This window comes from Zonotrichia leucophrys, chromosome 10 (genome assembly GCF_028769735.1).
Source record: "Zonotrichia leucophrys gambelii isolate GWCS_2022_RI chromosome 10, RI_Zleu_2.0, whole genome shotgun sequence".
NCBI classification, from domain to species: Eukaryota; Metazoa; Chordata; class Aves; order Passeriformes; family Passerellidae; genus Zonotrichia; species Zonotrichia leucophrys.
Window position 1 is genome coordinate 7,934,868 of NC_088180.1, and position 17,514 is coordinate 7,952,381.

General features: G+C 35.9%; 1 protein-coding gene across 1 annotated transcript in view; it reads left to right on the forward strand.

Moving 5' to 3' along the window:
* The window catches only part of WDR72 (WD repeat domain 72), a 95,331-nt gene that overhangs the window by 13,621 nt on the left and 64,196 nt on the right, over positions 1-17,514 (forward strand). The window contains exons 5-13 of the mRNA XM_064722007.1: positions 83-254; positions 733-809; positions 2,569-2,688; positions 3,766-3,911; positions 4,273-4,369; positions 6,700-6,841; positions 7,133-7,378; positions 7,777-7,997; positions 9,292-9,487. Of these exons, the coding sequence (XP_064578077.1) occupies positions 83-254; positions 733-809; positions 2,569-2,688; positions 3,766-3,911; positions 4,273-4,369; positions 6,700-6,841; positions 7,133-7,378; positions 7,777-7,997; positions 9,292-9,487 (1,417 nt within the window). The remainder of the gene's footprint in view (positions 1-82; positions 255-732; positions 810-2,568; positions 2,689-3,765; positions 3,912-4,272; positions 4,370-6,699; positions 6,842-7,132; positions 7,379-7,776; positions 7,998-9,291; positions 9,488-17,514) is intronic.

The following is a 17,514-nucleotide window of genomic DNA, read 5'->3' on the forward strand; positions in this document are numbered from 1 at the left end:
TTGATTATGACATGTTCAGTGTGAAAAATCTTCATGCCATTTGTGTATCTGTGTGCTGACTCTCTGCTTTCCACTTGGACAGTATTACCATTGCTCATTCCGAATGACAGGTGAAGGCTGGCTTCTTTGTTGTGGAGAATATCAAGATGTTCTTATTATTGATGCTAAAACTTTGGGTGTTCTTCACACTTTATCATCTCAGTCCTCTGATTGGATAAAATGTATATGTGTTGTACACTCTGCAAGAATTCAAGGTATATGTTTTACATATATTTATGTAGGTTAATTAAATTGTGATCAAATATTTATGCATAGATGTTATATTCCTGCTTGATTTAATATCAAATAATTTAACAGTGATGTTATAGAGATGATGTTAAGGTTTCATTGATAGTACAAGAGGTGTTTTTGAGGCTTCTGTTTTATTTAATGTTTTTAGAGAAAAAACACCTATACGGGCTGTAAGTGGCTCAGTTCTTCGATTTAATTATAAATAAGTTTTGTAATATCAGATAAATTAAAAGCACAATACCACAGTTCTGTGCCTTCTGTTAATGCATTATTCACTGCTTGCTTACATCTTTTGTATTTCTGTATATAATTTCCTTTTTTGTGTGTAAAACTGATATTTCATCTAAGCAGCGTCCTGCAGAATCCCTGTTTTGGTGCTGCACAGATAGGGGCTGTTTGAACTTGGCTTCAAGTTGACTATTTCACGTTAACTTTTCACAGAGGACTCTTTAGTTGCAGTGTCTGTAGCTGGAGTTCTCAAAGTATGGGACCTGTCTTCATCTCTGAATAGCATTCAGGTCAGTGTTAACATGAATGTTCTCAAGTAAAGGCTGTATTGAGACAGAATAGGAATAAATTTCCATCTTCTGGATGTGTATGAAATAGATTTTATTACTTTTGTTAGAAAATTGTGAAAACACGTCTTCATAGCATTATTTAAAATTGGCCCATTGGACAGCTCTTGCCTTGGCAGCTGTACTGCCTTTTGGCCAGGCTTCTTGTCTTTTCATATTCCAGGATGCTTAAGTTGCAATGCTTTCCTGCTATCCTGATCATGTCTTTGAACCCCTTCACTCTGTCCTTTAAACTCAAAGCTCTTCAATATTGGCCTTTGTACTCCCTCTTCACCCTTGTTACTCTCTTCAAAATGGTCCTTTAGAGTTTGTTTTCCTCGGTCTGCTTTTCACAATGCTGTCTTCACTTGGAAAAGACTCTTGCTGTGTCAAGTGTCCTATTTTTCTACCTTCAAACTCACTCTTTTTTGGGTTAATATTCTCAGCAGCTGTCACCTTCTATGAACAAGTGCTAGAATTGGGATGCAATTTTTATGTTCTAGTTATACTCTAAAAGCTAGATTCACAAAGGGGCTTCAACAGTGAGACAGAAATGGCAAAATATCAACAGACTTCTCTGAATGTTGGTAACTCACCCAGTGCCTGGACAAACTGCAGGGTGTGGGCAGCACTACTTGTTTATAGGTCAAATCAGGCCCCTGAGGAGAGTCTGTCCAGTTTGATACCATCCTGGTGGTTTTGATTTACCTGTGGTGTTTTGGGGTGCATCTTTTCAACATTCCTAGAGCAAACCCCATTGCTGTGTTGTAAAAATTCTGAGGATTCTAACAACTGATTACAGATGTCAGAGGAACATATGGTGTGGTGCAGTCTTTTTACTGCCTGGGGGCTCCTTTTGCAGAGGGACTGCTGCAGAGTTGGTAACAATCTGCTAAATTCTAAAGAGCAGTATTTTAATAAATATTGTTGGATTTACTTGGAATAACTGAAGCTTCAAGATGTTAGAAAATGGCTTTCAGTTTTATAGGCATGATTCCAAGCATACATAGCCCTTCTCTGAGAGGTTTTGAGACTGTTGGTATCTTAAAAAACAGAAAATATCCATTTTAAGTGATTTAATCAATAATTAATAACTGTAATTCCAATATAATTTTGAGTGTGATTACTTTAATATTTCTGATATTCCTACAAAAAGTGTGAAAATACATACATTGTTTTTAGCAGAACATGTAGCAATACAAAGCTAAGAAAATGAATTACTTTTACACTGCCTTTAAAGGTGTTAAGAGCAAACAGGACATGTGGCAACACCAGCATCTTGGACTGTTCTGGTTGCAACAAGAATGAGTGGGAAAATAAAATATTCATCAGCTTTTTTGAATCTGATCCTCTGTTTTATAGGTGTTGTAGGTGTTTTTTGACTGAAGAATGCCTGGCAGATACTCATTGCAGCAGTTTGTATTTATGGCCTGCATTTGGTCCTTCTCCACATTCATTATCATTTCTTTAAGTGAGATCACAGTTTGAGCCACACTGAATGTTTACATTCTTCTGTTTACATGTTAGTTGTGAACCTGTTGTCTTTCTATTGTTAATTGAGAATTATAGCTTGCTCTGTTTACATGTTAGTTGTGAACCAGTTGTCTTTCTATTGTTGAGAATTATAGCTTGCTTTGAAATTTGAAAGTGGGTTGTTTCTGTACTAAAAGCTCAGATATCTGAAACAAATTTTATAGCCTTTTTCCCCCTCTGTGCTGTAAAGGAGAAACAATGTGTGTGCGAGAAGGAATCAAAATCTCTGGACTGCATAAACTGTCAAGCAGTAAGATTTTGTACTTACACAGAAAGGCTCCTTCTTGTTGTGTCCTCCATGTGCTGGCAGGTACATTATTGAGAATTACACTTCTTGTTAATGTTGTTAATTTTGAAAAGCTAATATGGTTTTTACATGCAGATACTTGTTTATCTCCTTATGTTAAAGAAAGCATTCACAAATTGTCAAATATAATTATGCCTGCAACAAGTCTTGGCTTATCTTAACTGTGTGAAAGAGATGAAGCTTTTATTTTTTATGAATATATTTCTGCTGTAAAAGTTTAACTCCAAATTGGCTGGATAGAAGGGGGATTTAAGTATTGGACAGTTTTAGACCACTGAGTGCATTATATTCCCCTCCACAGTGCATTTGAAAGGGAGACAAAGAATAAAAATCCCTGTTTAAGTATGACAGAAGTACTCACAGTTGGCAAGTCCTCAGTAGTCTGGGACCTTTGTTTGTTGATAGCAGCAGCAAAACTAAAGACCCCAGGCTATATTTCTTTTTCTTGAAGCTATAATAAAGTAACTAAAATAAAAAAAAAATAACAGTTTTAGAGAACAAGTAATATATTTCAACTGAAACTTATTGTAAAAAAATCTGTATTTTTCTTTTCCAGGGCTAAAATTTCTCTTACATTAATCACTCAGAATTATTTTAACATGTAACCTGATCCCAACATCTCTGTGGAGACAGGAGAGGGTCAAAAAATTCACAAATATCTGGGTCAACTTGAGATAATGTACTTGTAGACTATCCTTGAGATGTCTCTTGGGCTACTTAAATTCTATACAAAAGCATTTATAGAGAGAGTTCATGTGTAGAATGGATTTTTCACTTTTAATGGAAAAATATCTGTAACATCCATTGATTTCTATTAATTTCTATAATGAGACTGTAAGACCCTAATGCTACTTTTTGCTTGGGTTTTTTTGTAACTGTCAGTTTCTTTAACTTTGAACTGTGTAGTTTGACTCTGACTTTGCAGTAGTTTACCAAAACATGTTAGGCTTTAAAAATAGGTATTCAACTATGAAGAGTTGAACTCATGTTCTACTTCCTGATTCACTGCCCAAACCCAGTTTAGGTTAAAATGAATTTGCCAATAATGTTTGTATATGTTTTGTTCTTTTTCTGAATTAGGTCTATGATTATTGTGATTTCTCCTTGCTTTGTACTGAGTTCTGTAAGAGTGGTCAGTGCTTTGCGGGTGGGGAAGTGCTGGCAGCTTACAGACTTATCATCTGGACAGAAGATGGCCACAGTTACATCTACCAGCTGCTAAACAGGTGGGCTCAGATGGGAAATTCACACAAAAAGTTCAGGTACAAGATGAACTTTGGGAGGGTTACTATGGAAAATCTCTGCATGTTGCAAATGATCAAAAACCAGAACAAAACCACTTTGGCACTCAAAGATTTACCCTGAGTTTGACAGCCCTCAGTCTTTGTTTGACACAGCAGGGGACATAGGAATAAGATTAGCCATGTAGAACTTGGGCAGCTGGTGCTGTGATTTCAAAAAGTCTCCTGTAATTACTTATTTGGTTACCTTTAATTGAACTTGTGAATCTTGGATGTTACTGTTCTGCTTTCTGAAAAATGACTTTCTAAAGCTTGTATGTTTAAAATTTCTTGTTTAATTATACAGTGGCCTTTCTAAAAGCATGTACCCTGCTGATGGGAAGGCACTGAAGGAAACAGTTTATCCTCATTTACTCAGCTTTACTGGTATGAAGGAAAATAAGGTAAATTTGTAATGGCTTGAAAGTTTATTTATTGTCTGTTTACAATAACCTGAATAATCCCAAAAGAACTTATGAATTCATCAGCAGATTTAATTTTCATAAAAACAAGTAGTAACATTTATTCCTTCATTTTAAAATTGTTGCTTACAAACTTGAAGAGGCTCATGACATATTTTGCCTGATTTTTGGCTATATTTAGGGTTTTTTTCACAGTCAAAATATGGCTTTATCTTTGAGACTATATAGACTGGTTCTTGTTTTTCTTCTTGAATTTTAGCAAAAAGAAAAATATTTTTAACAAAGATGTGGTCTCAAATATTTTTGGAAGCTTCTGCTTTCAAATAAAATAAATAAAATCTCCCAACAAATACAACTATGCCATAAAACCAAAATCAAAAAAGGTAACCCATGAGCAAAATGTGAGCAAGTTACTTAGTTCTTGTTTTATTAAGGAATGTATGCATGTTTCAATGTAACAATATAAATAGGTTGTGTATCCACCTGAAATTGAATGGTCGGAATCTGTGGCATTTTATCCAGAATACTGTGGGCTGCAGCCTTCAGAGGCAGAATCACATGCAGAACTTTCTTGCAGTGTGAGCAGACTGATGTACCTGAAGAGCATAAAATGAGACACAATATGACTCTCTTCATGTTGATGGCCTTGGATTGAAGAAGTCTCTAATGTTAAGAAAAGAGGAAGCTGAATAAGTAGATCATCTCTACACTTTTGTTTGCGAATTTATATTTAGTAGAGCATGTCATGCCAATTTCAAATTTGAAGTTACTGTATAGACAGGGATCCCAAATGGACACAGCTGTGTTGGAAAACCTACATCTTCACTCACTTTTTGTTGTGTTTTGTGATCACACGTAAATAAGGAAACCCTGATGGTTTGAAAAGAAGAAAAATCATTATAATTGGGTAATTGGGAATGGGGGGAAGGAAAGATATGTGGGAGGCCTTCTTATCTGGGCAAAAAATGAACCAGAGCAAATAGAACAGATTATTCTGTGTAGCTTTGGTTCTGTTGTTTTTTTTTCCTAATGCTGTTAATGAAGTTGCATTTGTTGGAAGATGTGGATTTAATTCCTGCCTGAAATTGCTTTAGTTTGAGTGTTTGTGTGACAGTTCAAGCAGGCTGTTAAGCAGTTTCTGAAAATATTCAACAGAAACAGGTTTTTACTTGTAGCTGACTGGAAACATTGCTAAATATATACCTGTGTGAGGTTTTCTAGTGTTTTCTGTTGACAAATGTAGGCTTTTAGAAAGCATGCTTGTTGCATAATCCTGTGAAGCCTGACAGATTTAATTTTCAGTTGAAGGGAAATAGCATAAGCCATTCAGCTTTTCCCCAAATGCTGTGATCTAAAAATCAGATAGGATAACTGCTGAAGGATGCCAAAAGGTCAGGAAAGGTGAGGGAAAAGAAACAGCCAAAACACATGGCTTAGCAAATAATAGGGTCATGGTGGTGGTACCAAGTTCACACATGCTTCCCCTAAATATATGGGGTTTTTTTAAATAATGACTGGCTCTTTTTTAATATTTCTGCTTTAATACTTGCCTTACTGCCTGGGTAGTTTTTATAGTAGATTTGTGAGACAACCAAATCATCTGTGTGATCTGTTTTGAACTCCATTTTGAGACTATAAACCAAACTATTTTACAGGGCAGTTAATTATTTTGGAACTGATTATCAGAAATCTGTTAAAAAAATCTGTAAAACTGTAAATAAGTTTGAGGTAATTTTAGAGAGTGATAAGCTTTCTCCTGGGCCTTTTTTCTGGGGTAAACAAGCCCAGCTCCCCCAGCTGCTCCCCATCAGGATTGTGCTCCACACCCTGCAGCAGCTTCATTGCTCTTTGGAAACGCTTGACCACCTGATGACTGAATGATGGTGTTAGAGGCTATTACCTGTGTAAAAGCATAATTCTTACCTTTCATTATTTGTAGTCGTGCAGGCTGTGATGACTGAAGCTTTACTGAATTTGTTTTGATGCAAAGATTATCAATATTTCAGTGCATTGTTTTTTCAGCCTGCCCTTGGTCCTTATGCTGGTGGAACTACAAACCTGGAGAGACCTCCCAGACTACTTTTCCATTTAGGATATGGGTTTAGCCGAGGATACTTGCAAAGCAGGGGTGATCCTTGAGGGGTTTGTAGCAGAGTAGACTTGGTCTGAGCAGGATTTAGTGGCAGATAAGCAATCAGCTGTGGTTTATTCTGTAGTTTTATAGGGTTTTGTGAAAGAAACCCTCTTCACATTTACAATTATTATATTATCTGTTTTCTTTCTAAATATTGAGTTACTGTTGTTTTTGCCAGAGTCTTCCTTCTGTCATGGGCTTCATGAATGAAAGAAAGGAGCCTTTCTACAAGGTTCTTTTTTCTGGTGAAGTTTCAGGACGGATCACTTTGTGGCACATTCCTGATGTTCCTGTGTCAACGTTTGATGGTTCTCCAAAAGGTTTGGCACTTCTGGCTCCTTACTACCATCTATTTCATTATGTCTTAGTCAATTTTCATGAAAATGAAAATTCTCATAAAACACTTTTTACACTAGAAAGTGATGCTCATTCATTCATTGTGTAGTGATTGCTTGAAGTTAGGAGGAGTAGAAGCTGCTGGCTTTCCAACCCTAGACTGCAGAAAGGATAAGGGAAGTGATCAAGAGGTGAAAAGGTGTACTTTGTTTAGTTTGACTTTTTATATTTTGTTTTGCATAAATAAAAAAATCCTCTCTTGCTCTACCCTCTAGAAATCCCAATTACAACCATGTGGACTCTTCAGGATAATTTTAATAAACATCATTCCATGTCAGAGGGGATTATTGATGAACTTTGTGGATCTGAAGATGGATTTGGAAGTGCAGTTGTCAGTTCCTCTGTGTACATACCTGGTCTTGATAAGCTTGTATGTGGATGTGAAAATGGAAAAATTTTTGTAACGTTAGGTTTAGAAACTGCAAGAGCAAGACTTTTAGAAAACATATCTTTTCTTAAAGGTAAGTTTTAACAATTTGTTCAGATTCATCTCAAAAACGGGAGACTTCATAATTCTGGCATCACTTCCAGTGATCCTTGTAAAAATTCTCTGAAAAGCAGGGCTGGCAGTCAGGAATGGAATGAGGAAAATGGAAGATTATGATGATCTCTCTCCTTCCATAGCTGATCTATTGGATCACAGCTTAGTACTACCAAGGTGCATTCCAGTAGTAGGAATCTGGGAATGGCTGTGGGATTGGATAGCCCCTAGAAGTGAGATATGTGGCATGTCACTGTTTTGGCAGTCTTTGACACCATGTAAAATCTGGTTATATTTATCCTGACTTTCAGGAAATGTGCTGTAAAATATGGAACTCCTACTCTTAAAGAGCAAAAATAATGTGTCATCTTGTTTCAGATAATCTACCTTATAAGGTTCTGAATGGCCACAGTAGCAGAGTCACTTGCTTACTTTATCCACATGACAAATCAGTAAGATTTGATCCCAGCTGGCTGTTATCAGGGAGCCAGGATTCTGTTGTGATATTGTGGGATATATTTACTGGAGGCATCCTACAGCAGTTTAATCTGCAGTCTGGTGCAGTGACAGAGCTCTTGCGGTCCCCAGAACACTACAGAGTAAGTAAAAGCATAAAAAATGATGTCTCAAAAAACCCTCTGTATACCCATCTGTGTGTGTATATTTATATGCAAGAGAAAATAAAACACTGTCTGGCAGTACTTTAGCCCACACTACTTTATGCTTAATTTACCTTCACTTATTTGTTGTCTTTGAAAGTTGCTTTTAATTGCAGGGAGTTGAGTTTTTGAGTTTGTAGCATATTAAATTGCAACTCTTAACATTCTATTCACCATTTTTATTGTCATGATTATTGACTTATATGTCAATCTGATTAACTCCTCCTGAAATTTAAAAACTTACTCAGTGAGGCTAGGAGCTTGAACACAGTATTTTAATCTTCTCTGTTCGTTCAAAATATATACACTTCATTTTGGTTCTTGACACATCTTTTTGGTCCTTTATGTGTATGTTTTTGCATTTTATGATATTTAGAGTAATTTAAAGCTGTGTTCTAATTAATTAAATTTTGAAGTTAAATTTAGTTGAAAATGTACTGCACTGAATGTTCTATGTAACTTTTGAACTATGTGTTCTGTGGGGCTGGAATTTCAGTTTTTCCTCTTACAAAGCCTTCAAAGACAGATTTGATACTTATCAATGACTCACAGTTCACTTACATGCCAAGATAAAGTAGGCAAAAAATGGTTTCCAATAAAAAGTTTTTAATATTTGTAAAACGCCTTTTCATCTTTATTCTGAAAACTGAATAGGATTTAATGCCTGCCTGGCTTGTGTTTCAGTCTTGTTTAAAGAGCTGAATTGTTCTGTGGGGGAATTTCTCTGTGTGTCACCAAAAATTATTTGCAGGAAGGGAAGGTTTTGCAGTATCAGATCCATACAGTATGAAAGGAATTTGTAACTTCTTTTATGTCTTAGAAATACATTACTCTTGGCTTTTTAGACCTGACATAATTTTATATCACATGAACACCAGTTTGGTTTAAGGTAATTTTTTTACTACTTTCTCTTATAGGACAACTGCTACTGTATAGTTGGTTATGTGATCACTGCTTTGATATGCTAAATATTGTGAATAAATGGAATTTAAATTATTATAGTTAAAATACTGGAAAAAAAGAGATGAAGGTATGTTTTCCTGTGAGGAAATTAGTTGTATAGTCAGCCTGCTAAAACAAGTTGAAGATGTTGGCTGACATAACACTTAATTTTTTTTAAATTAGTATGTTCTGGGAAGGAAATCACTGGAATACTCTTCCTAGGCCTTTTTAAATGATGTGGTTATGGATTATAGTGGTTACAGTGTTGAAACTGGAGTTTTCTGTTTTGCAGTTAAAAGACCAGAGTATAGTGTGCTGTCTGTGCAGTGACCACTCAGTGGCAATTCTACACCTCCAGAAGAGACAATGTCTCTTACATGCTAGAAAGCATCTGTTTCCTGTGAAGAAGATAAAATTTGACCCTCTTGAGAATGTGCTAATTGTTGGATGTGAAGACAATTCAGTTTATATTTGGGAAATTGAAACAGGTAATAACACAAAGGGTCATCCTGTTTGTTTTGATGTTTTGGTTACTTTCCTGAAGGTTTTTCTGTCCCATGGTGTTATTTATAGAAGGCCAAAACATTAGTAGAAATGCTAACATATTTATTGTATGAATGGGAGAGTTTCAATGTTTATATAAGCAAGAAAAAAAGAAAATTTTCTTACCGTTCAAGGTATGCCACTAGTAAAATAGAACGGCTTAAGTCTCATCCTGATAATCAGAACTTTAGCTGACCTGGCTAAACGTGAATTGAGTAGAATACTCCTGAGAGCTATAAATAAAAATTAAACTTACTAAAGAGTGTGATTTTTTTCAGTCTAAACTGTCCCATGTTGAAGCACAAAGTTATGCTTTCTTCCAAAAATTCATGATGTGAGATCTTTTGATTTAATTGATGATGAATAGTGGAACATAATTGCAAAGCTCATAACTGTGTAGACAGCAAAACTAAAGGTAAATGTTTTCAGGTTAAACTGTAGATTCCCAGGTGATTTGAGAATGCAATGCAGATTCATATGGGTAATAAATGTACTTACTTGAGCTTGGACAGACAGAACTATGAGGGGTTATAATGGCATTAGGCACTACGAGTGTGCAGGCAATGCAGAGCTGTGTGTCTTGAGAGGAGGGAGGTGCATTGAGTCCAGAGCCGCTGAAATGCGCAGCGTGTGAAAACTGTATCAAAATGCAATTTTACTAACTGACCCCTGAGATTACAATTTATTTTACAGGTTATTACAACACACTATCTACACTGTTTGCTTTAGACAAAACAGGAAAAATTAAAGTATATTTGAACTGTCCCCCCTTTACTCATAAAACCATTGCCTGTTTCAAGATTAAAGAGGAAGTAAAATTGATACCACCGCTCATGCATATTACGTATTCAGACAGGGTAGAGATGGCTAAAAGTGTGCCTTTATGAGTGTCATGGAAGCATGAGTGCCACAGTCACCACCTCACACAGGAAGAGATGCTTTTATTTGCTCTGCAGTAGCAATTAACAAATCTTTTTTGTTGTTGCTCCTGTTATGCATTGCTGACTAAAAGGTGCCATCTAGGGTCAATACCTGAGAAAGCCTAGTAGGATATACTGTAGCTGCTTTAATGTTGAATTACATCTGTATTGCAGCAGAACACAAGAGGTCATGGCGTTGATCCTTGAAATTGGCCTGACCTAGATCAAGAGCTATGTAGATACTTCAGTGGCACTCAGGCAGACAAAGCATTGTTCAGATGTGTGACAGAGATGCCACAGCGTCACTGAGGCACCTCTGCAGGAGCACAGCACCTTTCACTAGGATTTATCTGTTGGCAAATAAATAGGCAACCACACAGAGTCCCACTTGCCTACACAGCTTCCTCTGAACATGTTCCCTAACTCAGTTAAATAGGATAAAATCTGAGTGGTAGCCTTGTGCTTGAATTCTGTTATGGGAAGGGACATAAGATAGCTTTTATTGCTTCTGCAGTCAAAAAGTGTTTGTTTCTTCTGGCTATGCAGTTAGCTTCATGACTTAGGCTTTGCCTCTAAGTTCAAGTCAGTGCAGTATTGTGCAGACTCATATATCACTGTTTGCAGTTAAAAAATGGATCTGAACAGTGTTCCTGTGCAAAAGGTAATGGATAGCTGGGAAAACAGCCAGTCTGCTTAGAATTTCAGGCTGTGGATTAAGAAATTTCTATGAATATTTCAGTATTTACACTGTTGTAGAGTCAGCAATAATTCTGTTGAATTTGACAGGAGACTTTACTAAAGTTTAGGGACTTAGTGCCCCTTTGACTCTAGAATGGCTCTTCTATCATGTAATTAATAGGGTAACCCTTAGAGCAGATGGAAGATTTTGTCATTGTCCAGTTTCCTGTGACAGAGGTTGACACATTTGTACAGAAAGCATTCCAAAAGAGCTAAAAATGTTTGTCTCAACAGACTCTCATGATTATCACTTTATGAGGCACAAGAAACTTTTTGTCCTAGGTTAAACTCTAAACCAGTGTTCCTTCATATATAACTTGTACTCTCTTTCCATGAGATTTACAAAGATGGCCTTATTTTATGTCATCACTGGAAAGTTTTCTGAGAACAATTGTGTGCGTATTTTCTAAATAAATAGGATTTTCAGCATAGCTTATGCTGAAATGTTAAATACTAGGAGTATGGTTGACTTGAAGTGTAATTCTTCTCCACTGACTACAAACCAAGTCTAAAAAAAGTGGGGGATAAAACAGAAAAAGATAACTGCCTGTTGCTCTTAAAGGGCTAGAATTAGGTACATTCATTTAAATCCTTTATTCCCTTGATTTAAAGAGCAAAGTCAAATTATTTGAAGTTTAAATGTTGATATTGCATCTGCATGTGGGTAGTGATATCGAAAACAATACAGAGGCCGTGAAATATCATCAGTGTAGTTTAATGCATTTTACCTAAATTTTAATATATGGATACGGCAACTTTCCATTACAGTGGAATATCTTTCCATGACAATGAATATTGATCTAATAATACATTTGGAATATTAATGTAGTATGTGTACAGGATATTCTCCAAACTTGTGTTCTAGAAGACAAATATGAAAATCAATAACAAATTTTATTCTAATTAAAGTGCAGAATATTTCTTCCAATAGCCACCACTTGAAAACCGCCTCAATAAGGAAATTAGCTGTTATCTGTATTGCTTTTACATTTTCCTAACCATTTGGTATCTTTGCTTTTTTAGAAAAGTAAATATGATTACAAAAAGATACAGTAATAAAAGGATCAAAGGATTTTTGCTTACTGTGTGCAGCATATGGCAGCATGTCTACCAAGCTGCCTTTAGATCCAATGTATATCAAGAGTGAGGAATGAATGGGTGGGCTTTAAGTAGCAATCTTCCTTGCTCAGAGTTAATAATCTTCATTTTTCAGTGATAAATTGTTTTTCAATTAGTATGAGTTTAAAGTGAATTTATTGCTTGAAGTTCATAATACTTGCCGAATGAGTCATTTACTAACTTCCTGTTACTTTGCTTTGCAAGCCTTGCTCTGTTTTATCAAGAATATGTTTAGTTTGGGTTTAAAGATAGAATAACATCACTTAATAAAACTTCAATTTATTCTTCAGTTCTCATACTACATATTTAGCTTTACTCTGACTATGTGGTGGTTTTTTCATACTCCCCCAGGGAATGCAAATTTTCAGAGCTATATTCCATGCTACTAGCTCCAACATGAAAAAAAAAAGTGAAACATATGCCTAAAAATATTTTTGAGGTCTGATCTCCGGACTAGTCAAAACTAACCCTGCTTACTGTCCTTGCTAGAAAAGGTCAAAAATCATCAATAAATGATAGACAGTAACTAAAAATAAAGTGTTTTGTTTTATCCGCTCTGTTCGTGTATCACTTTCCCTATTTGTGCTGTACCTAAATCCTTTTCTGAATAGAATACTTTTCCTTGTATTTTGACACGTTTGTTATCACAGCATCTGAGTGCTTAATAACAATAGTTCTGCCATTTTCTTTATAAGTGCAGAAATGTTACAGTTGTCTTGGCTTCTAATGTCTGCATCTAAACATACCAGAAATCCTAAGAATGAGAGTTATTTACAGAATTACTCTGAGAACACTCTAGCTGGTATGTAGTTTTAAACCCCCCCTTTTTTTATATATTGAGTATACCAGAGAGTGTACATAGAAGTACCTGCTACCTCAATTCAGAAGTTTTCTTTGCTATTTCCACCTGTTTTTGCAAATGTAGCATCAGGGCGATGCTGATGTATTTATCATTGGTCAGGGTTTTTGGTAGAGGTGAGTCTGTTCACTGTAAGGAATGTTTTGTCACCATGTGTAAAGGTCTGTATGGAACTCTGCTTGAGCAAGCAGGAAAAGCTGCAGTGCTTCGAGCAGTGCTGTCACTGTGGTGGGAGCAAGGTGTCAGCTTGGAGGCTCAGTTCACAAAAGGTGCATGTTCAGCTTTGAGTCCATACTTTAAGGCATGAAGTTTTACTGAAACACTTGTGTTTCATGACTTCAGCAGGAATGATTAATCGCTTGAGACACTTCTGCTGAGAACAAAAAAAAGAATCATACCACCTTAAGATAGCTGTCAATCATAGAAAATTTTACCTCAAGTGTTTAAAAGCTACAGAGGTATCAATAAAATAAACCAGTCTTTTAATGAGTTTTTAAGCCCTAATAAAATATGCAGTGTCTAAAATTAGTCAAATCCATCTGTATGATAATAAAAAACCTTATGAAAAATAGAAGAGAGTTCAGAAATACTCTGAAGGTAATTCTTGTTGCGTTTGATGCCCCATCAATAAACTTAAATGTTGCATAAAACCTCTGCTGTTTCAGAAGTGCACCTACCATAGAGAAAATGAAAATACTCTGCAGATAGTGATGTTATGGATGAATCATACTAATGGTCAAACATGCTGAAAGGTTTTCAAACACTGTTTAAAGATATTTTTATGTAGTTATGTATTCTCCAATATTTTTTTAATTGGTGCCAACAGAGACTTCTAAACCTGTAGTAAACAGTAAGTATCACATGAGTTTGAAGAATGTGAGGGGCAGGTTTTGGGTTGTTTGGCTGGCTTTTTTTTTTCCTAAGTAGGCCTTTATTTAATGCATCTGACAACTTTTCTCATCCCACAGAGAAATTAGGGATTAAACTGTTTAGAAAGTTAAGGCTGTGAGAAAATAAGTTGTATAGTTTTAATGAAACTTTGAACTCAGAGTAAATTTGGTCATTACTTTAAGACTTATGCCTAGATAATTGTAGAACCAAGAATTATGATTTTTGTGACTTTTTTTCCTTGTAAAATTCAGTGATTTACAGTCTCTTTTGATTTCTTTTTCATTTTCCCTGTCCCTCCATTGTTCTCTTTTTCTCTTCAGGTCATTGGTCAGAATTAGATCTGAGTGGTGATTGTGGTCTAACTGATAAATCCCATAGTTGTTTCCTCTGCTGGAGGCCATGATGTAGGGTCAAAGTCATAGCAGTCACTACCTTTTTGTTTCTTTTTTAATGAGTTCTGCATAGCCTTAAGATCTACAAATCTCAAAATAAGACTTAAAAATGAATATATATGCCTTGTGGAACTTAGCATTTGGGTTTGGGGCTTTTTCCCATTTGCTTTAATTTGTCAGTCTTAAGGTAAAACTTCACTAATGTTTTGCCTTTTTTTTATTGCATCTTATATTTTATATGTGTAAGCCTCAGGTCAATCTGTAGCTTGTACTTGAATATTTCATAGCTCTCTAAATTTGAGTCATTGTTCAGTAAATACTTATTGATGTAGAATAATAAAAGGTAGTGGAGCTTGGGAAAGTGTGTCTCAGGGTAAAAAAAAAAAGAGTGTCATCTTCTCTCTAGCTGGCAGAAGCCGAGGATACCTCACTCTTGCCAGTGTACAAGAGTGTATCTTTATGTGTGCATACAGACATGTACGTTTATGTACTTTATGTATACTTGGGGGAACATGTATGGAATTTAGCTGTATGTATCTGTTCCCTCCAGTTGGCAGTTGATCTTTATTCTTAATAAGATTTTTTTTTTCTGCATGTGTGTTATTGTATGTACATATATATATAGTGTAACTGAAAACTGCTATGATCCAGTGCAGTCAGAAGAGTGCATGCCTAGGGAGGGGTTTCATTCCAGACACTGACAGATTCTCATTCCATCTTTCAGTTTGTGATAAAGGAGGAGATAGAAACTACTTGCTTATCTTCCAAGTTCAGAGCTGGTAACTTCTTCCATTCAGCCCAGTTTAGTTCATTTATTATGTCTTAACAATTCATTCAAGGTATTATTGTCTTTTACTGTTTGGAATAGTTTAGATGGAGTCAGGGAGAGAACAGGGGAGTGTTGTTTCTTTTGGGGTCTTGTGACTGCATCAGAAATCCTGATGTAAGGACTGGCTGTGTTGGGGAATTGCTCTTTTTACCCACATATATAAACTAACGTTATAAATTACATTTCAGTGGTTTACTTTATCTTGATTTTCATTGCTTTTTTTTCAGCCAAAGGATATTGACACTAGTTTGCTAATGCTTTTCTGAAAGTGTGTATTCTGAAGAAAGTCAATAACATGCAGAGTTGGACATGACAGAAATCTTCCAAATGCACAAATGAGTAAGGAGGGTCTGCAGAGACACATCACAGGGCATCTCCATTTTTAATCTCAACCTTAAAGTAAAATACCTTTTAAAATATTATTAGACTATTTTAATAGGCTGGATTTTGTGTAATCTATCCCATTTCTATTTGCTAGATGGCGTTTACTTTTGTCTTGGTGTTGTTTAGAATATATATTCTTAATGCAACGTTTGCTCCATCTGTTTTGGGCCAATTGATACTGGAATGGTAGCACTAGCAATAAAGAGAAATTTTTCAAAGTGCTTGCCAACTGTCTTGGAGTAAGATGGTAGTATTGTAAAATTCAAGCTTTTTTTGTAGTAGCACGGAACATAATGTTTCTGTATGCCATACTCTTCCATCATAGAAGAAAGTGTGTTGGGAGAGGTTTTTTCAGGTGAAACTGGTATTTATAGAGAATATATATTAACAGAAGATAAACCAACTAATGTTACAGATGGTACTTGCTCTGAATGCTGAGTTTTCTGTTTTGACTACTAGTAAAGGAAAGGATTTATTCTCAACCACATGCTGTTTTTAAATACAATCAATTCTGAAATTTCTCATTCACAGAGCACTGTTATGCTGTAAGAGTCATCTGAGTTACTAGGTCACAGCAGCAGTGCAATATTGAGGATTTTCGATACTTTAGCTGTGACAGCAAACACAGAGAGCACTGGAGCCTGATGATATGACAGGTCATGTGATAGCAGTGAATGCCTCATCTCGAGGCAGGAAGATTTGTGTGACCTCTCCAGTAAAAATGCATCCTTCAGTATGCAGAACCCAGAGAACTGTGTGGACAGCGCTAACACCAAGAGACACGATTTGTAGTACTTGGTCCACAGAAAGAATAAGATGTTGTAGCAGTCTCTAGCCAGTCACATCTGGTGGTCCAGAGTTGCCCAGGAGAGTGAAATACTCCACTCTTGTCTGTTCCTGAGACTTGGTTGCCATGGTCACAGCTTTAGAGAGATAAAGACTTTCTTTTCCTGTATTTTGTATGTATAGTAGGGGGTCATAGCAGTGGTGTTGCTGCTGTGTAGACACCCCTGTCTCTTTCTGTTCATCCATTGTTATTTTATGCTCTTCAATCAAAATCGTTTCAACTTATTTGTATTTAAATACTTCAGGTTTGAGTGTGAATTTTGTTTTTGTCCTCTTTCCTATACTCTGATCTACAACCTTTGTGTTTTTACTCTTTATTTTTATTTTCTTTTAAGCATATTCCTAACAAATAACCATTTCTGACCAATAAGCACCCTGTCCCAGTATTATTTTGCCTGTTTGTAGTAGTCAGAACATCTTTGTCATATATACAGGTTTCTAAATCCTTTCCCCTCCTCCTTCCTGTTTGTTTCTTAGATGTACTCAGGCATCACAGAATATAGATATCTTCCTTTATTTTGTCTCTGCCAACTATTTGCTCTGTAAATGAATATTTTGGGCTATTCAGAAGATTAAAATTAAATTTATAATATAAATAACACTTTCATCATCGCACATTTTCCTACGTACTTTGTGCCATTTTATTGCAGCCCCAGCTGTACACACAAACCTGTACATACAGGTGTTCATAATAGGGAGCAGGATTGGGCAGTATGTGCAAGAAAGGATGGGGTTTTTTAAAGAAGCTAGACGTCTTCTGGAAGATGCTACTTAAAAGGAATTTCAGATAGCTGTTATGAGAGACAGAGAAATGATTTAAAGATGTAACAGGAGTTGTTCAAATTGATTTTAGGGTGCCATAATGTTCTGTTAGTACGAAAATAAGCTGCTTGTCCAGGGCATGTGCTATTCAATGTTTCTCTTTATAAATGTACATGAAAAAAGGAAAATTAAAAAACAAACCAATTGTAAGTTCTCTATGGGAAAAGACAAG